Source organism: Gorilla gorilla, chromosome 9 (assembly GCF_029281585.2).
Source record: "Gorilla gorilla gorilla isolate KB3781 chromosome 9, NHGRI_mGorGor1-v2.1_pri, whole genome shotgun sequence".
Taxonomy (NCBI): domain Eukaryota; kingdom Metazoa; phylum Chordata; class Mammalia; order Primates; family Hominidae; genus Gorilla; species Gorilla gorilla.
The window spans coordinates 69,112,685-69,131,746 of record NC_073233.2 but is presented as its reverse complement, the minus strand read 5'-3'; the positions used below and the strand labels follow the sequence as shown (position 1 = coordinate 69,131,746).

General features: G+C 53.4%; 2 protein-coding genes across 8 annotated transcripts in view; one reads left to right on the top strand and one right to left on the bottom strand.

Annotated features, from left to right (window-relative positions):
• Positions 1-1,245: 1,245 nt before the first annotated feature.
• Positions 1,246-14,708, bottom strand: TKFC (triokinase and FMN cyclase). 7 transcript variants are annotated; one of them, XM_063693198.1, is made up of 19 exons: positions 14,490-14,588; positions 14,169-14,270; positions 13,088-13,199; positions 9,692-9,881; positions 8,645-8,755; positions 8,386-8,567; positions 6,647-6,725; positions 6,249-6,338; positions 5,667-5,701; positions 5,504-5,588; positions 5,318-5,407; positions 4,704-4,820; positions 4,187-4,306; positions 3,889-4,026; positions 2,802-2,908; positions 2,603-2,706; positions 2,423-2,456; positions 2,222-2,311; positions 1,246-1,817 (listed from the first exon to the last, which is right to left on the bottom strand). In XM_063693198.1, exons 3-19 carry the CDS (start codon positions 13,088-13,090, stop codon positions 1,665-1,667), a joined length of 1,728 nt encoding a protein of 575 aa, XP_063549268.1. In that variant the 5' UTR covers positions 13,091-13,199; positions 14,169-14,270; positions 14,490-14,588; the 3' UTR covers positions 1,246-1,664. The 7 variants fall into 7 exon arrangements, with proteins under 7 accessions (XP_063549268.1, XP_063549269.1, XP_004051352.2 ...); XM_063693199.1 differs by having other exon boundaries at positions 1,246-1,873; positions 14,490-14,518; XM_004051304.5 differs by lacking the exon at positions 14,169-14,270 and having other exon boundaries at positions 14,490-14,708.
• The window catches only part of DDB1 (damage specific DNA binding protein 1), a 33,609-nt gene continuing 29,168 nt past the window's right edge, over positions 14,622-19,062 (top strand). The window contains exons 1-4 of the mRNA XM_019036283.3: positions 14,622-14,911; positions 16,135-16,283; positions 17,749-17,865; positions 18,239-18,460. Coding sequence (XP_018891828.3) covers positions 14,851-14,911; positions 16,135-16,283; positions 17,749-17,865; positions 18,239-18,460 — 549 coding nt within the window. The 5' untranslated portion in view covers positions 14,622-14,850. The remainder of the gene's footprint in view (positions 14,912-16,134; positions 16,284-17,748; positions 17,866-18,238; positions 18,461-19,062) is intronic.

Below are 19,062 nucleotides of genomic sequence, written 5' to 3'. Positions count from 1 at the left end.
GACAGAGCTGGGATCCACAGGCCACTGTCTGAGACCAGCCTCCTTCCCAGCTGCTGGGCACATACTCCTGTGCACTTGGATGCCTTGTGGTCAGGGACGTATGGTGCAGCCGACAGACAGGACCCTGGGTAGAGAAGCCCAGGCACTCGGGGAGCCTGCAGCCAAATTTGGGCCAAGTAGGTGACGGGGGTTGGGGGGGCAGGAGGCTCTTTCCTATCAGCTAGTGGTAGAGCAGATGACCTGGGAGGGGCTGGGGGCCCAACCCTTGTGATAACCATAACTCTCAGTGAGTGAGCACTTGGACTGTGCTGGGCTTTATGGCCCATCTTCATCAATTCATTTGAATCCTTTCATGTCCCCGTGAGGTGGGTACCATTCTGATTTTACAGATCCCAAAGGGCTAAAAAATAGGCCTTAGCTCCTGTAGCCGGGTTAAAGCAGAACCAGATTTCAGATCATGTGTATGAGTCGACAGCCAGTGCCTTTAACCACTCCCTACATGTGTGCCAGGCATGTGCTGTTTGTCTCCACATGCACACAGTGCCCCTGCTCACCCTGGTGCCATCAGTGATCGCTCTAGAAAGAGACCTAGGGGCTGGCTTGGCTGCAGTTTCTTTTCTTTTTTTTTTTGAGACAGGGTCTCGCTCTGTTGCCCAGGCTGGACTATAGTGGCATGCTTATGGCTCACCGCAGCCTCGACCTCCTGGGCCCAAGCCATCCTCCCAACTCAGCCTCCCAAGTTAGGACTACAGGCACACACTACTATGTCTGGCTACTTTTGTATTTTTTGGTAGAGACAGGGTTTCACATGTTGCCCAGGCTGGTTTTGAACTCCTGAGTGTAACGGATCCGCCTGCCTTGGCCTCCCAAAGTGCTGGGATTGCAGGTGTGAGCCACCGTGCCCGGCCTGGCTGCATTTTCTGATCTACAACTGAACCTTAGACTATGATGATTTCTTTTCCTTCTGGTGTCCCAAATGCCCATTCGACTCCTGAGGAGCCACTGAATTGTTAATTGAATGCTGAGAAAAGCCCCTCTACCATTCTTACATCCATCAGGTGTGTGTACTGGAAAGGGGATGGGTCGGCGGTCTCAGTGGAAGCAGCCCAGCTGAGGAGACACTGCCTTAGGGGCTCAGGTAATCAAGATCTGCCTGGTAGAAGATGGGTCATGATGCCTGCAGCCAGGGCTGTGGGCCCCCTTGTTTACATGCTTGGGAAAAGGTCCCTCAGAGGAGGCAGTGTCTTTCTTGCTTCCATGTACTATAGTTTATTAACTTTCTTTTTCACGCTCACTGGGGTTAAGGTGCGGAAGGCATTTCACAGGGAGTCTTAAAACCAAATTAGGATTGCCAGGTAAAGGCTGCACAAGGAAAATGCCTTATCTCTGAAGCCCAGAGCTGGCAGGGGAGGGCATGACCCAGGGACTCCACCCTCCCGCAAAGGGAAAGGGCATGCTGGAGAGGCACGGGGACCCACTCCAGCTCGCTCTGGGTGCTGTCTGTAGTTCTGGAAGCTTGGTGGAGGATTTCCTGCTCAACTTAGAGGGTGGGCCAACAGGGCCAGGCTGGGGGAAGGTGAGGGTTGGAAGGCAGAAGGAAGTGACAAAGGCCACCTCAGCACAGCAGTGAGAGGAGCTGAGGCCAAGGGAGGCAGTCACACACCCTAGCTCTGCAAGACCTCCAAGATGGCCCGGAGGATGGCAGCAGCTGCCACCGCCCCGGGGTCTGGCTGCTCCAGCCGTGCTGAGCTGATATAACTGGCTCTTCCGGCTCCAGCTTCCATATCCTTGGTGGCCTCGGCTGCAGCTTCGGCACTCTGGAGGATGGGGTGTGGGAGCAGGTTCAAGGGCAGACCACCAGGCCGCCTCCTTCCTGCCATGGGCAGAACGTCTCTGCTGTGCAGCCTGGCCCTGCACGCCCTTGCCCTGGCTCTGCCAGCACCCTCTGCTCTGTCACCAAATGGAAAGTCACTTCTCATCTACTTCCAGCAGGGAAAAGGGTCACCATTCACTGAGGCCCTGTCACATCCCAGGCAGTGTGCGGGGCTCTACATATTTCCTTAGCCGCATAACCACCTTCTGAGATAGGTGCTCATCTCCATTGTACAGAGAAGGAAACTGCGGTCCAGGAAGGTTATTAACTTGCTCAGGGTCACATGGAGACAGGAGTCTGCTGGCTAGAAGCCTGTCTCCCCAGGTGGCTGGGCCCAGCCTCACTCACCTTGACTGCTTTGGTCAGGACTTGCAACAGATCGGCTCCTGGGCTCTTCCAGGCTTGGAGCTCCTGCCCTGCTGCCCACAGAGAATCCAGCTGGACAAGGTGAAGCAAAGGGGGCTGAGCATGGGCCCTGCAACTGAGGGTGCTCTTTAGACTTACAGGGCCAAAAGGAGAAAGGTCTGGGGCCACAGCCTGAGTACATACCATAGTCCTGTCCCCTGGGGCAGCCTTTCCATACCTGGCAGGGAAAGAGAATGAAAGAGGCTCACTATAGGGTACCAAGGGAATCACTCTGAGGGTTGGGCTAGGGCCTGGTAGGGCGCAGATGTCACCAACCACCTCCTCCAGCCCACCCCTGGTCTGATGCACAGGGCTCCGGCTCACTTCTGCATGGCTTCCAGGCCGGCATCCATGGCAGCAGACCAGGCTGGGAGGCTGGTCTTGGCCTTCAGGGGCTGTGTAGCCGCAGTCAGGAACAGGCCGTAGAGCTGGGGAAGATGACAACGCTGAGCATGTGGTGCTGGCCTGGACCCCAGCCAGCCCAGCCACCTCCCTGTCAGCCCTTCAGCCCCCAGGCACCCACCGCCCCAGATGAGCCTCCCATCTTCTCCAGGAGCAGGACAGACAACTTGGAGAGCAGCTGGGCAGGGCTGGCAGGGGGTGGGCCCTCCTTCAGCCACTCCCGGATTGCTGCAGGCAGAGAGATGGGGAGGAATTCAGAGATCCTCCCTCCATCTGCCAGACTTCCAGCCAGCACCAATGAAGGCTGGAAAAGGCCGACAGGGAAGTGGAATGAAGGCTTCCCAAGATCCCTTTCCACATCCAGTGTGCAGTCTGGAGAGGGGCTGGGCTGCGTAACCGAAAGGGGCCTGGGGAGGTGAGGCCTGCCCCAAAGCCCTCCATTTGACACGCTGTACTCTGCTCCCCGGCTTGGTTTTTTTCTCCTTAGCCCTTTGTGCTAACATCCTCTGTGTTTTACTGATTTATCTGGTTGACTGTCTTCCACCCAGAACATAAGCCATGAGGGCAGTGATTTCTGTCTGTTCTGTTCACTACTGTATCCACACTTGAGAGCAGTGCCTGCCCCACGGCAGGCACCAAATACCTTTTTCTCAAATGAATGATGCTGGACAGTTAAGAGCTTTTCACTGGCGTGGGTAAACTGAGAAAAATGAGGACAACAGAATAAGTTCGCCTTGAGTTGTAAGTTATTCACTGTGAAGGATTTCATTTAATTCTAAGATAACAACCTCATACATTTGTGGTGTTAAGAAGGTCCCTGTCGGCCGGGTGTGGTGGCTCATGCCTGTAATCTCAGCACTTTGGGAGGCCAAGGCGAGCGGATGGCTTGAGGTCGGGAGCTAGAGACCAGCCTGGCCAACATGGCGAGACCCCGTCTCCACTAAAAACACAACAATTAGCCAGGCGTGGTGGCACATGCCTGTTATCTCAGCTAGTCGGGAGGCTGAGGCAGGAAAATCACTTGAACCCGGGGGGGCGGAGACTGCAGTGAGCCGAGATCACACCATTGCACACTCCAGCCTAGCGACAGAGTGAGATTCCTTCTAAAAAAAAAAAAAAAAAAGAAGGTCCCTGCCTTCAGGGAAACAAGTGGAAGGGGGGCTAAGGTTTTGTGAATGACCTCACTTGGCAAAGTCCCTGGCACCAACCTCTGGCCGCACGGCTGTGGGTGGTGCCACAGTCGCCGTCACCAGCAGCCCGGTCCAGGGCATTCAGGTGTTCCTCCAGGCCCAGGAGGGTGCTGCACACCCGTTCCAGCACCAGCGCCATCCGCTTCGAGGCTGAGCCTAGAAAGGGAGGATGCTGAAGAACAGGCCCACCAGGCCCTTCTCACAACCACACTTGACTATGGTGGGAGGTGTGGGTGCCAGGGCCCCTACCCGCCCCACCGTATACTCCTGCATCCTTTGGGAAGCCTGTCCCTTCCCCAAAGGCAGGGGTTGGTACCTCCTGCAGCAGTGGAATCAGGGGCCTCCTGGGGCTCGGCAGGGGCTACCCGGCTCCGCTTCCGCCCAGTAATGGAGACTGCAGCCACGTTAGGCCAGGCTGCTGCAGTGGTTTCAGCATCTAAGGGCAGCAAGATAACTCTCTTAGACACGGCTGTCCAGCCAGGCATTCAGCAGGGCTTGGACCCTCCCATCCTGACCCTGGTGGCCTGGCTTTCTCAGCAGCCCTGGAGGAAGGGAGTCCACCGCGACAAGCATGGACTGAGTGCCTACTGTGTACAGGGGTATGGAGAGAGGGTCCCTGGGAAAGGGTCAGGCCTCTCTGAGGAGGATCCTAATACCAACTCCTCCTAGTCCAGTGAGAGCTGGAGAAGGCTGGAGAAGCCCAGGAAGAGCCTTCTTCACAGGCCCCAGAGCCCTGATTGTCACGGTCAGCCCTGATGGGGTCTCCAAGTCTCCCTGGCTCCTTCCAGTTACAAGCAGCCCTGGCTTGGGTGACCCCAGGTTCCAAGTCTCACCTATCAGTTTCAGGAGAGGCTCATCCACCAGCAGGAGGGTGAGAGAAATGCCAGGCATCTCCAGTGCTGACATGAAGGTGCCCACCAGGGCACGGGCAATCTTCACCCCGCGGCCCTCTGCAATACCAGAGTGTGGCAGTCCAAAAGGGAAAAATGGGCATCAGGGAAAGAAAACAACAGAAAAGCAAGGACCTTGGAAGCTGGGGCTCTGAGGCCGGGAGGGAGATGTCCTGATTTCCTCCTGGCAGGCATCCCTCAATAACCCCACAAATGACCACGTTCACTGGAGGTGTCCCCTACGTCGGGGAAGATGAGTAATTACAGGTCTCATTTACTCAGTTCGTGCCAGGTGCTGGGCGCTGTGTTGAGTGTCTTACATATGTTTAATCTCACTTAATCCTCACAACAACGGTATAAAGCAGGTACCATTATTATTACCCCCAATTTGCAGACAAGAAAACAAACAGAGGCTCAAGGTATCCGGCAATTAGGTGGCAGAGAGACGATTTAACTCAGGCTTATCTGACGCACAGTCCGTGTTCTCTGCCATCACAAGACCCTCCCTCAGCCCTTTCCAAAGGGCTGTAGGGTCCCCTTCCCAGTGCATGGCTCACCCAGGGAGCGGACGGTAGCGTCGGCTATGATACCCAGTTCCAGGAATGACAGGCCACCCAGGTTGTTGACCATCATCACAACTGAGGAGCCTGCGGGTAGACATGACACCCCAGGTGAGACCCTCTGGGCGTCTCCTGCCCAGAGGTGTAGGAGGGGTTGGGAGACGCGGGCGAGAGGCTACCCACCGGGCTGCACAGGCACATGGGACGCATTGGTGGTGTTTGTCATGTGGTCGAGCATGAGTTTCACAATCTCATCGGCGGTTGCCATCTGTCAGAGGGAGCCAGGAATGAGCTGCATCTGGGGGGCCTTGGCCTTAGGGTGGCCTGTGCCAGAGGGACCACCTACCTTTATCCGGCGCACACCAGCTTCTCCGTGGATCCCTGCGGATAGATGTGGTCACTGCTGACCCACTCAAGGCCTGGGGATTTGCTCATCGTTTTTATCAAGGACTCACACAGTGCGGGACTCACACAGTAAGTGGGCGGGAGTGGGGGATGGAAATGGACAGAATAATGAAAAACACGATCTCTGTTCTCTGGGAGCTCGTGGCCTGGTGGTGGAGATAGCTTTAACTAAGACAGTTAAGGTAGAAGCACAGGGGAGGAAAGAAAGCTTTGCAGCCAGGTGATCTTTGAACAGCCCTTGAAAGAAGGGTGTATTCTGGCAGGGACAGGAGGACCTGGGAATGGTAGGCAAAGGCTAGGAGGTGGGCAGTGCACAGAGCTCCACATGGCCAAAGCCGTGGGTATAGACAGCAAAGCAGGTAGAAATCAGGCAGGTTGGGCCAGGCTGGGCCTCAAATGACCAGGTAAAAATACTAAGACCACCTGGGGAGAGGACCAGGTTGATGGCTCTAAGGGTATGCAAGGTGGGCAAAGTCCAGGGCCAAGGAGCAGGCAGGGCTGGGATGGATGGCCACAAGCTTACCCAGGCCCAGCTCCACCTCGTCGGCTGAGAGCTCGAAGGTGGGTTTGGAACCAGGGACGCTGCAGGAGGATAAGCTCACCCCCAGGGTACCTATGAGAAACAAGGCATGAAGGGATGACTGTTCCACTCTTAGCACTGGGCATCAGGAAGGGTGGCAGCAGCATCTCAGAGGCCCTGCCCATAGGTACCCTCTTCTCTGAGAAAGGCTGCCAGACTCTCCACCTCAGCCATGGTACCCAAGGCCACCAGTCCCCAGGAGCTCCCCCAGGGATACATTCCCTAGACCCCTGGGGAATAACCTGGGGAGCACCGCTAGGCAGCCAACAGGAACCTGCTCCTCGTCCCAGGGCTGTCCAACCTTCCCCACTCTCTTCCCCAACTCCCAGGCCAGCACTCACCCATGGCCTTGGCGACCATGTTCACCTGCTTTGTGATCTCCTCCAGCCCCACACCAGCCTCAGCCAGAGCACCTGCCACCTGCAGCCACAAAGAGGTAAAAGCCCCAGGGGGGAGGGTATCACTGTACCATGTGGGGTAGAAGACAGGCAGGGGATGAATTTCTTGTTGGGAAGGGGGAACCTCAGGATTTCCACACTCAACCTGGCCCATCACATTTAGGGCAGAAGAGCAAACTCCCCTCATTCACAGTGTACCTGCCAGGAATCTTCAAGAATTCCAGTCTGTTGGAGTCAGAAGAGACTTTACAAATGGGGAAATGGACCCAGAGAGGGGCGGTGACTTGTCCAATGTCACACAGCCAGTGGGTGGCCAGTTTCCCAACTCTAGAGTTCCAGAGTTCTCTCTCCCATAGCCTTGCTATTTTGGGTCACTTTACCCATCTATCCATCCATCCATCCACCCAATTTTTACCAAGCATCTAGTATATGCTGAAAAGGAAAAAAGGCGACTAAGTCACAGTCTCCACCTTCAAGAACTCACAGCCTGGGGAGAGGCTAGGGAAGCAGATACCCATAAATTGAAAATTTATGTGAGGTGGTAATTACAGTGATGGAGTCCACACTAGGACTGGCTGCCAACCAGCTCAGGGTAGTGGGGAGATGGAGATCAGGGAGAGCCTTCCAGGTGGGGAGACATCAGAGCTGGGCCTCTGTAGAATGGTAGGAGTTAGCCAGGCCAAAAGGAGGCTGGACAAGGAAAGAATTTTCCAGGCCACAGACACTGCATAAGCAAAGCCAGAGATGATCCATAGCCTGGCAGGTACAGGAGCTGGCGTGAATAGACCATAAGAGGAAGGCAGGGATGGCTGGGCGCGGTGGCTCACGCTCGTCATCCCAGCACTTTGGGAGGCTGAGGCGGGCAGATCATTTGAGGTGAGGAGTTCGAGGCCAGCCTGGCCAACATGGTGAAACCACGTCTCTACTAAAAATACAAAAATTAGCCGGGTGTGGTGGCAGGCGCCTTGTAATCCCAGCTACTCGGGAGGCTTAGGAAGGAGAATCACTTAAACCTGGGCAGCGGAGATCGCAGTGAGCCAAGATCGCGCCACTGCATTCCAGCCTGGGCAACAGAGTGAGACTCTGTCTCAAAAAATAAATAAATAAATAAAAAATAAATAGAAGAAAATAAAAAAAAGAGGAAGGCAGGGATGATGGGAGATGAAGGTGGGGAGTCAGGGAGCTACGGTGAGGGCTTGTATTGATTCTAGGCACCTAAGGCTTTCAGTGGATGAATAACCTAGTCAGATACACATTTTAAAAAGACACCTCTGGCAGTAGTGTGGAGAATGGATGAGCAAGGCCAGAAGGCAGGAAGCAGGCAGGGGAGCCCAGTGAGGAGGTGGCTGCAGCCATCAGGCATGAGTAGATGACCCCCAAACCAAGGCAAAGCAGGAGGGCGGGGTCTGAGGAGGATGTGTGTTATGTACACTTGGGAGTAGAAGCACCAGGACCGGGCAACTGATTGGGTGTGGAGAAGAGAAGGGGACGAGTCTGGGAAAATGCCTGTATCTGGGCTTAGGTAGCTGAGGGGATGGCGGGGCCTTCTGAGATCAGGGAACACTGGAGAAAAAGAACTAGTTTCTTGGGGAAGGGCTGGAAAGGTCCAGTTACTGGGTGCTGCCAGGCAAGGGAAGGCTGGAAAGGGCTGGCCAGTCTCCACGTCCCCGGTGGAAGCCCACCTTGTGTATAAGCACCGTGCCGCACAGCCCCCGCCGGCCTGCCTTCTTCAGGACAGTGAAGGCGCTGTCGTCCCCAATCACCACCATCTCCACCGGGATGCCTTCAGCCCGGGCCTGCTCCCGGGCCAGGCCGAAGTTGAGCCGATCCCCAGTGTAGTTCTTCACGATAAGGAGCGTCCCCACTGCGGGAGCAGCCGGCAGGGCTCAGTTTGCTTACTGTGCCCTCCCTGCCGCAGCCCCTCCTGCATGCCAGGCTTACCTGTGCCAGCCTGGGCCACGGCCCTGATGGCTGCCAGGATGCTGCCCACTGCCGGGGAGGTGAACACGGCTCCCGCGATGACCCCAGTCAGCATCCCCTTCCCTATGAAACCTGGAGGTGGAAGGAGTGGAGTGAGCATGCCAGGTGGGACTCGCGCCTGTAGTCACTGGGACTTCCCACACTCCGGGGGTCATGGTTTGGTGAGCCCTACTGTGTGCTTGGTGCTCAAAGATTCCCCAGGTCTTCACATGGCTGACTCCTTCTTAGGAGGCATCTTAGAGAGGCCTTCTGTGACCTCCCAGCCTGAAGCAGTCACCAGCTCCCTCCCCAGGGACTCACTGTTCCTTTGCCCCATTTTACTGTCTTTACTAAGTCACTTAGCACCCTCTGAAATGATCTCATTTACTTTCGTGTTTACCTGGTTATTGTCTATCTCCCCTAAGTAGAATATAAGCTCCATGAGGGCAGGGACCTTGCCTGTCTGGTATCCCTAGTGCCCAGTACAGTGCCAGGTACACAGTGGGCTCATGAGTGTTTGCCAAATGAATGGATTTTGCTGAAGGAAGACAGGAAGCGGACAAATGACGCGCATCCTAGTCCCTGCCCTCCAGCAGCCCTCAAGGAGAGTCTGCGTCCCTGGCTCCACACAGGAAACAAGCCAGGACAGTCCACACGTGGGACACAGCAGGTGGGAATTCAGAAGAGGGGTGCTGCTCTAGGCTGGAAGAGTCAGGAAGCCTTCATGGAATCGGGGTGGGTCTGCTGGGCTTGGAGGGTCCAGAAGATTCATGGAATCACCGACTCTCAGAGCTAGAAGGACTTGAGAGATTGTTTGGCCCAACTTCGTAGTTTTGTAGATGTAGAAACAGATTCAGAGAGGCCGTGATGGGCCCCTGATCCCAGCCGGAGGAAATGGGAGAGTGGGAAGTGGCCCCAGTTCCTGATTCTGGGCTGAGCTCCATCCTGCACTTCATGGCAGCACTAAGGATCCCCCAGGAGGCCCTGTCCACTCCACCAGTACCCCCTGCCCCACCCCAGGATACTCACCAGCATGGGCAGGCTCATGGCCAGAGCCCCCACCTGACAGCAGTGCCACCCGGCCCTTGAGGCTGTCCAGGTCAGAACGGAGGGCCACGCGGTGGCCCTGCAGGAGCTGCAGGTTGGGGTTGCAGGCCACCAGGCCAGCAAGAGCGTCATCAGCACAGCCAGCCACCGAGTTCACCAGCTTCTTGGAGGTCTGCAAGGGAGGAGTGAGAAGGAGGTCAGAATGTGGTCAGTACAGATACCCCCATCCTGCGCAGCCACACTGCTGTGGTGTAGACCCCTCTCCCACATCCACCTAGGAACTCCAGGAGCACAGGACTTCCTTGAGTTGGGCGACATCTTAGGTGGGTATTTCTGTGAGTTTTCAATAATGTGTGACTTTCTATTCAGTACCTAATTTATGAAGTGTCTTGTACCATACCTTCAATTTATTCTGAAAAAATGGCTGCAATACAAATAAAATGGGGGAGTGGTTGCCTGCAGTGTAAAATATTTTAATAAAACTGGGGCCCAACACCTTCTTCTGTCAAAAGGAAGAAAAGCCTCAGGCTGAGGCTCCTATGCTGGGGGAGGAGCTGAGCAGGTTCCACAGCCACCGCTGCTCCCTGGTGCTCCAATGCGGGGCAAACATTTCCCCAGCCTCTTGGTATGCCAGGCTCAGCGCTAGACACTATGTGTAGAGATAACAGCTCAGGTGCAGTGGCTCATGCCTGTAATCCCAGCACTTTGGGAGGCTGAGGCAGGCAGATCGCCTGAGTCCAAGACTTTGAGACCGGCCTGGGCAACATGATGAGACTCCATTTCTACAAAAAATATGAAAAATGATCCAGGCATGGTGGTGCATGCCTGGAGTCCCACTACTCGGAAGGCTGAGGTGGGAGGATCACTTGAACCTGGGAGGTCATGGCTGCAGTAAGCTGTCATCGTGCCACTGCACTCCAGCCTGGGTGACAGAGTGAGACTCCATCTCAGAAATAAAAAAAGAGATAACAACGCTGTTCCTGCCCTCAGTGGAAACACAGCAGAGGTTACAGCCATGTGCAGTGGGCACTGCTACACGAGGAGTGCACGTGCACCATGGGAGCACAGAGGAGGGGCCGCAGCCTCCCGAGGGGCCTGGAGGTCTCTGGGAAGGATAAGCAGGACCGGGGTAGGCAAAAGGGGGCAGGAGACATGGGAGGAGGGAAAAGGGAGGCTCTTCCAGCCAGAGGGGGAGCATAAGCCAAGGCCTGGATGAGTGAATAGTGTGGTGGTGCCAGGAAGCACGGGTGACCAGCAGGAAGGGGTGGGGAGGAGAGGACTGGCCTCAGGAGGGGTTGTAGACAGGCTGGTGGGGGGTTACAGAGCAGTGCCGCCAGGCTTGGCTGAGTGGATACAGGGTGCAGACAGAAGTGAGTAGCGTGGGGGCCACAATGGAGTGTGGCTTGAGCTCTGCTGTTATAGGGACTTGGGTTCAAATCCCACTTCTGCCTCTCATTAGCTGCAGGAACTCAGGGAAGATACATCATTGTCGGGAGCTAAAATTCTTCCTCTGTAAAATATGGATTTACTAGAACAGAGTATATGCCCATGATATAGTGGAAACTCAATCAAATGAAGCTACTCCCTTTTTCAAACAGGCTGTGAAAAGCCAGAGTCTGCTGAACAAGGGCTGCAGCCCCTGGCTTTGTCCTGAAGACAGAGTGAGACTGGGGCCCAACGTGGACTCAGAGGGCTGGGCTCCCACCGCCACCTGGTGGCCCGGTGGGAACCTGCAGCTGAGCCAGGTCCTGGCAAGGTGAACTTCCGGCTGTGGCTTCTTCCTGAGCTTGCTAGCACCAGCTCCTTTGTACAAAATTTGGCTCTGCTGCCTCCCTGCCAACCTGTCCTGCATCTGGCCAGGGCCAGGGCTAAGCCACCTGCTTCAGAGTAGCCTAGGTCTGTAGGGAGCAAGAAGAACAATAAGATTGGTTCCATTTGCTGAGCAGTGACTAAGAGCCAGGCCCAGTTCTAAGTGTTTTTGAGCATGTCTCATTTAATCTTCCCAACAGGCCGGGTGCAGTAGCTCATGCCTATAATCCCAGCACTTTGGGAGACCAAGGCGGGTGGATCACCTGAGGTTGGGAGTTCGAGACTAGCCTGACCAACATGGAGAAACCCCATTTCTACTAAAAATACAAAATTAGCTGGGCGTGGTGGCACATGCCTGTAATTCCAGCTACTCGGGAGGCTGAGGCAGGAGAATTGCTTGAACCTGGGAGGCGGAGGTTGTGGTGAGCCGAGATTGCGCCATTGCACTCCAGCCTGGGCAACAAGAGCAAAACTCCGTCTCAAAAAAAAAAAAAAAAAACCAAACTAAAACAAAACAAAACTTCCCAACAGCCCTATGGAGGAAAAATGAGCCCAGTGAGGAAACTGAGGCACAGTTAAACTATTTTGCCCAAGGTCACACAGCCAGCAGGTGTCCAGGTCTGCCTGGCTCCAAAGCTGGTTCCCTTTTGGCCATATCATGCTGCTTTCTCGAGGGGCTGGAGGGAAGTGGAGGGTGACAGAGGTTGCCCTAGAAAGGACATGGGTTTGTGGCTCTCAGAGCCTACCAGGGACTGGAACACACAATGAAGTTGTGAGTTGGCCTCACTCCAAGCCCAGCCTCCAGCACCACTACCCTCCAAGAAAGTGGCCTGCTCCCCATCTTGATAATCTGTCTTTTACACAGCCAGAAGAGGGTTTAGGGACCAGTGCTATCCCTGGTTTCAGTGGCCTGAAAGGATGGAAAAGGAAAGGAAGTCAGGTGAGGCCTCCAGGACTCTGCTTGATCAACACCACACAACCACTGGAGGTAGGCCTTAATTTGCCTTATAATGCAGATGAAGAAAAAGAAGCGCAGAGAGGTCTGTAAAAGGTCATGCAGCTGGTCAGTGGCAGGCTGAAATTTGAATCCAGATATGTTCAAGGCTTCTTTTGGTTCAAATCAGTGGGCCTGGAGCAAAGCCCAGGGACATGGCCAGCCTCCCACACTGTAGATCCCAGCTCCAGACCAGCCCACATAAGCCCCAAGGTTAGGAACGGTCACATGGTCATTCTTTACGATTCCTTCTGTGACCGGTACAGTGTCTATTACAGAGCAGGTAACTGTTACTGTTTTACTCTGAATGCAAGACCCAGATAAGCGGCAGAGTGGCTCTGAAGGGACTCAAGAGGCTGCAGCCCCAGGCCTGGCTGGGACCAGCGGCCTCCAGGAAACGAAGAAAAGCAGGGATCAGACCCTGGGAGAGAGGATGACCCTCTCTCTTCACCCGTGAGCCTCAGGAGGCAATAGCATCTCTCAGTCAAAGTGTAAGGAGCTTTAGCTTGCCCAAGGCTGGGATCCTGCTTTGAGACCATGCTGCCATTCCCCTGTCCCGGCCCTGTATGACTCACCATGGTGTGGAGGCTCTGAAACAGGCTGAGTTCACACCGTTGCACTGAGCTGCTGGAGGATGGACAATCCTGTGCTGCCTGGGTCTGAGTACAGTGGAGGCAGCAGCAGCACCTGCAGGAGTGGGTAACGATACAAGCTGCGGAAGGAACTCGCAGTCGACTGGCACAATCACGCCTTCAGCACCCTAGTAATTAGGGAGCTGCCCCAGACTTCGGTCCAAGTCCAAACTCTAGTACATGGGCTACGGATGGAGAAGAGTGTGGGGCTGACCAAGGTTCATGCCTGCACTTCACTGCTAGAAGACAGATCAATCCATGTCAAGCACAGGTCTGCCTTTATGTCCAGGAACAGCACCCACTTCATCACTAAAGGACAGTGATCCTCAGAATAACTATCTTTTACACGGGCATCACATGCAGCGAAAAAGTTAACAAAGCTCGTCACACGCTTGCCGTCACTGGCCTTGGCACCAAAAGGGAAGGGAATGGGGGGAGCTAGCCAGGTTTGTGACCCATTTTACTTCTGGGAAACAGACTCAGAGAGCTCTAGGGACTTGTCCAAGGTAATACAGGTAACAGCCAGAATCTAAAACAATGTCTAGTTTTTCTACAGAGTGTGTTTTTACTACTGATAATTCAGTGCCTCCAAAGTCAGGCAGAGTCTCTGCTATGGGAAAGGCAAGATGTAAACCACGATGACTTTCTAGCTTTTCCTCAGTTCAGCCTGGTTCAGCAGCGTGTTGGCCTCAGTGTGGGTGCACAATAGGAAGAATCAATATAGCTCTGCCTCAGCCTACTTGGGGTTGTGGGGAGGGTCTTAGGTAAACCAATTCCTCCCTAAGCCTCAGCTTCCTCATCTGTAAAATGGGGGTTGGCTCCTCTCTGGCATTCTGCGAGTGTGCCAAGCCACGTGGTATTCCCCTTGTTCCCGGCGAGCCTGTTTGATGTGGGGTACCCTGGAGGCTGCAGGGCTGACTGCTCTCCTGGCTCATTAAGGTTCCCTACGGAGAAATATCGGTTTTGTGTTTGAGGTTCGAATTTGTAGAACAATAGGGGCACTAATAACGTTGGGCAAGCAGACCGGTGGGCCCTTCGAAGTCTGAAGAATCAACGCGCAAAAGGGAGGAGGTGAGCAGGTGGTCGTTCAAACGTCAGGCGAGGGCACCAGCTGGATCTGGAGGAACTGAGACAGTGAAACGAAAGCAGGCAAGGTTCTAGTCTGGGATGTGCACGAATCGCGGTCTCCCTTCCCTCTCTAGCCCTCCGCAGTCCTTCCCGTTCCCAAAGGAGGAACAGCCCGAGGGCTCCTGGAGCAACGTAAGGAGGACTGGATGCGGGGAAGGGCAAAGGGCGCGGAACGGGGTGGGGAGTCTGCGGGCGAGCTCGGAGGACACTGGCGCACCTCCCCCGCCGGCTCACGGCCGCATCCGCCACTTCCGAAGGCGCCGCGACTTCCCGGAGACCCCGAAGCGTGCGCTCTCATCCGGGTCCTGCGGGCGCTGGCGGAAAGAGGCGAGGCGGCGCCTCCGGGGGCGGGGCCTCCTTCGGTTGGCGGCCTCGGGCTTCGGGAGTCCTCCAAGAGGGCTGGTGAGGCCGTCCCGTGATGCCCCGCGCCCCGGCCGCTCTGGCCTGCAACGTGTCTCTGGGGCGGAGGCAGCGGCAGTGGAGTTCGCTGCGCGCTGTTGGGGGCCACCAGTCTTTTCGCTTGTGTCCCTCTCTCTAGTGTCGCGCTCGAGTCCCGACGGGCCGCTCCAAGCCTCGACATGTCGTACAACTACGTGGTAACGGCCCAGAAGCCCACCGCCGTGAACGGCTGCGTGACCGGTGAGGCTGCCGGGGCCGGAGACCCCGGCGAGTGAGGGAGCTGGGGGGAGCCGCGGCCTAGGGAGGCCCGCGGCCCCGGGGGCGGCCGGGCAGGAGTGGGCCCGGCGAATGGAAGGCGCTGGCGGCCGAGGAACCTCCCCCAGCACCGCGACCTCGAAAGAGTCGTCCCTGTACGCGCTTTTTGGGGGTTGGAAGCCGCTCTCGAGGGTCTCTTTTCGTCCTGGGGAGGTCATTCGGCCTCGAGAACAGGGCGGGCCCAGTGAGACAGAGGAGTGTGAGTTGGTTGTGCGGTGTCGTTTGGGCCCGGAGATTGGCCGGGAAAAGGGGAGGTGGTAATGATGACTTTGGGGTCAAGATTTTCCTGTGGGGAAGTCTGGGGGGCCCAGGAGGTGGAGGGATGTGAGGAATGCCCGCATTATCCCACAGAGGGAGAGGAGCCCTCTTCAGGCTAACCCCTTTGCCTGGGGCTGTTGTTTACATGAGGGCCCTGCTGGAGAAGAGGGTTTGGTTTGCCTGGCCCAGTGCTGGGTTTGCCTTGTTGACGATGCGCTTGGATTGTTAAGGACACCGATGTCCAGAACCCGGGAAGAGTCATCTTAACCCACATTCTCAGCTGAATATGCAGACCCCAAGCTTGCGTGTTTATATACACCCTAATCATGATTCCAAAACAAAACTGTTGTTCAGAGTTGGAGGTAGCTGAGTGTGGATGGAGGTATTGGTAGACTGCCAGGAGGGCAGGGGGTGTGGACAAAACAGTGTTTTCATATAAAGCTCTGGGACTTTTCTTCATTTGACTTGGTCTGTCAGATAAAAGTTTTGTGAGACTTTAGATGAAGACTGGAAGAAGTGAACACTTTCTCCGGCATTCTCAATTAGAGCCTGCCACTGTAACTGTAATAGAGTAAAATTTGAGGGGCAAGAGCCATGAGAAGGGATTACGCAGTCATTGTCATTTGGAGGACACACGGCTCTTAGGTCCAGTCCAGTTTTCTTAGTCTGATTAGGGAAGTAGCTTTGTTGAATGCATGAACTGAGACTCTGAGGTGCCGGATTTGGCAAGAAGGGGAGTAGCTGGAGGGAGTTGGAGAAATATGTGAAGTAAATGAGAATTCTGGAGGTATTCTCATAAGTGATAGGATAAGACATAAGTGATAGGATTATTTTGAAGGGATGGGAGGCCCTTCCCCTGAGTTCAAAAGTTAGAGGGTCTGTTCTTTCAGGACACTTTACTTCGGCCGAAGATTTAAACCTGTTGATTGCCAAAAACACGAGATTAGAGATCTATGTGGTCACTGCCGAGGGGCTTCGGCCCGTCAAAGAGGTGGGCATGTATGGGAAGATTGCGGTCATGGAGCTTTTCAGGCCCAAGGTAAGTGTTGCAGTTGGGACAAGCAGTGGAGGGGGAACTGTTGGTCGTAGGTTGTTTTATGTTATTTTTGTTTGTTTATTTATTTTCTTTGAGACGGGGGTCTCGCAGTGTTGCCCAGGATGTCTTGAACTCCTGAGCTCAAGCAATCCCTCCACTTTAGCCTCTGGAGTAGAGTAGCTGGGGGATTGTAGGCATACCACCGTGCTTGGGCTGTGTTACGTTGTTTTGCGAATTCTTGGGATGGGTGGAATATGCTTTAGGAGAAAAACTCTTCTCTTTTTTCTCTCTTTGGATGGCAAATTTCAGTGTGTACTCTTGACCAAGCTTTCTAGAAGTAAAAGGAGAGATTCATTAGGGAAACATTTATGAAGTTGACTTCTTTAGAAGGGAGAAATTAAAGCAGTTTGTTTCAGAGGATAGGCTACAGAGTGGGGCAGTCCTGGCTTCATTTCTTAATTCTGACTTTAGGTGCCACTTAAGGCACCTTTCAGATCAAATCCCCTGGGTTGTTGTGAAGATGAAATGATTCAGTAACATAGGTCCTATCATATAGCAAGCATTTACAGTTATGTTAACAATTACCAGGCCGGGCATGGTGGCTCACGCCTGTAACCCCAGCACTTTGGGAGGCCGAGGTGGGTGGATCACCTGAGGTCAGGAGTTCGAGACCAGCCTGGCCAACATGGTGAAACCCCATCTCTACTAAAAATATAAAAGTTAGCCGGGTGTGGTGGCACGTGCCTGTAATCCCAGCTACTTGGCAGGCTGAGGCACAAGAATTGCTTGAACTCAGGAGGCGGAGGTTGCAGTGAGTGGAGATGGCGGCCATTGCACGGTGACAGAGCGAGACTCCATCTCCAAAAAAAAAAAAAACACCAAACAAAAAAAAAAATTACCATCAGTATTTTCATTATTTTAGCGCGAATGTTTTCATCCAAATCACCACCACATTGCTTTATGTTGTCTTAACTGAATCTGGCAAGAAAGCAGTGGGTTCAAAATTTTAATTATAACCCTTTGAACAAAACAGTAATTTTTTGGAGTCTGTGTTAAATAAGTAGGACTTTGTTGATCCATTTTAGCTTCCGTTGTTATTCCCACATTTTTTTTCTCTTTCTTCAAATACTTGGGGAGGAGTGGAGGAGGCATTACATTCATCTTTCAGAATTTGAATGGGATGATTGAGATTAGCTTGAGATTGAAATAGATGAAGACTGTATGTAGAACAGAGAGATGGAGAATCATGAAAGTGAGAACTAGATGTTTACCAGCTTCAGTTCTGGCTTTTTGTACATGCCCTTAGGGTGTATGTGTACCTAGTGTGGGTTACAAGCTCACCATGTATTTTCTCTTTAGGGAGAGAAGAATTTGGAAAATTCTTAAAGAATTTGGTGTGCTTAAAGACTGGACAGGTTGTTCCTGTTTTAAAAAGAACCTCTTTTGATAGCATAATATTGGTTTCCAGGGGGAGAGCAAGGACCTGCTGTTTATCTTGACAGCGAAGTACAATGCCTGCATCCTGGAGTATAAACAGAGTGGCGAGAGCATTGACATCATTACGCGAGCCCATGGCAATGTCCAGGTGAGGTGGCTGCTTTAGGCCAATGAAAGTTTTCTAAGTAGGGCTGTCATGATTCATGGAAAAAATTAAAGTGCTGGGGGCAGCTCTCTATTCGATCAGAGAAATAAGGAGAAGACACTATGGGTTTGAGCTTTTTGGAGAAAGGACTCCTGTAGTTCACTCAAGGCCCAAGGGACAGGGTAATAATTCATTGAGATTCAGTGTTTCATGAAAAAGGCATGCACTGACATTGGGGCTCCAACTATTTGGCCTATCAAATAGATCCATTAGTTTTACTACCTCTCCTAAAATTTTTCTGCACAAGTGGTGCCCAGTGTCCTCTGTTGCTCTGTGGATGTTGAGGTTCTTCCCTAATCCCAATTTTGTTTCTCAGGACCGCATTGGCCGCCCCTCAGAGACCGGTATTATTGGCATCATTGACCCTGAGTGCCGGATGATTGGCCTGCGTCTCTATGATGGCCTTTTCAAGGTTATTCCACTAGATCGCGATAATAAAGAACTCAAGGCCTTCAACATCCGCCTGGAGGAGCTGCATGTCATTGATGTCAAGTTCCTGTATGGTTGCCAAGCACCTACTATTTGCTTTGTCTACCAGGTACTAGATCAGGAAGAGAGAGGGAGAAACTGTGAGGTTGATGTGATAGGAGTTGTTTTTGCTAACTGGCATGTCTGGGTTTGGTAGGGTAGAGAGAAGTGTTTAATGTGTTTGTCCTGAAATGTTTTGAACAACACAATTAATATGGGTCAGACTTTTGTTGCTTCTTGAGTGCAGTAGTACTTATTGTGGAGGCAGCAAGCTCTCTGGGGCTTGTAGCAGGTTTTAATCCTGAGATTACACTCTGGTTGTGGGCCTTGGGAGATTTCATAGGATGACCCAGTTTATACTTTGATTCTCTTACTGGAGTGCTAGGGGATTATTAAAACTTAGTTGTCAAGAAATTATCTAGATCTTGCCTTTATATTAAGCAAAGAGAAATTGTCTTGGTGATGCCTTATATGTGTTTTTTAAGAAGAGGTTTACATTTTGTCCAGTAATCACTTACTGGTGACTTGCTGGCTTATTTTAATTTTATTTTATTGTTTTTTTTTGAGACAGAGTCTCACTCTGTTGCCCAGGCCGGAGTGCGATGGCCTGATCTTGGCTCACTGCAACCTCCGCCTCCTGGGTTCAAGCGATTCTCCTGCCTCAGCCTCCTG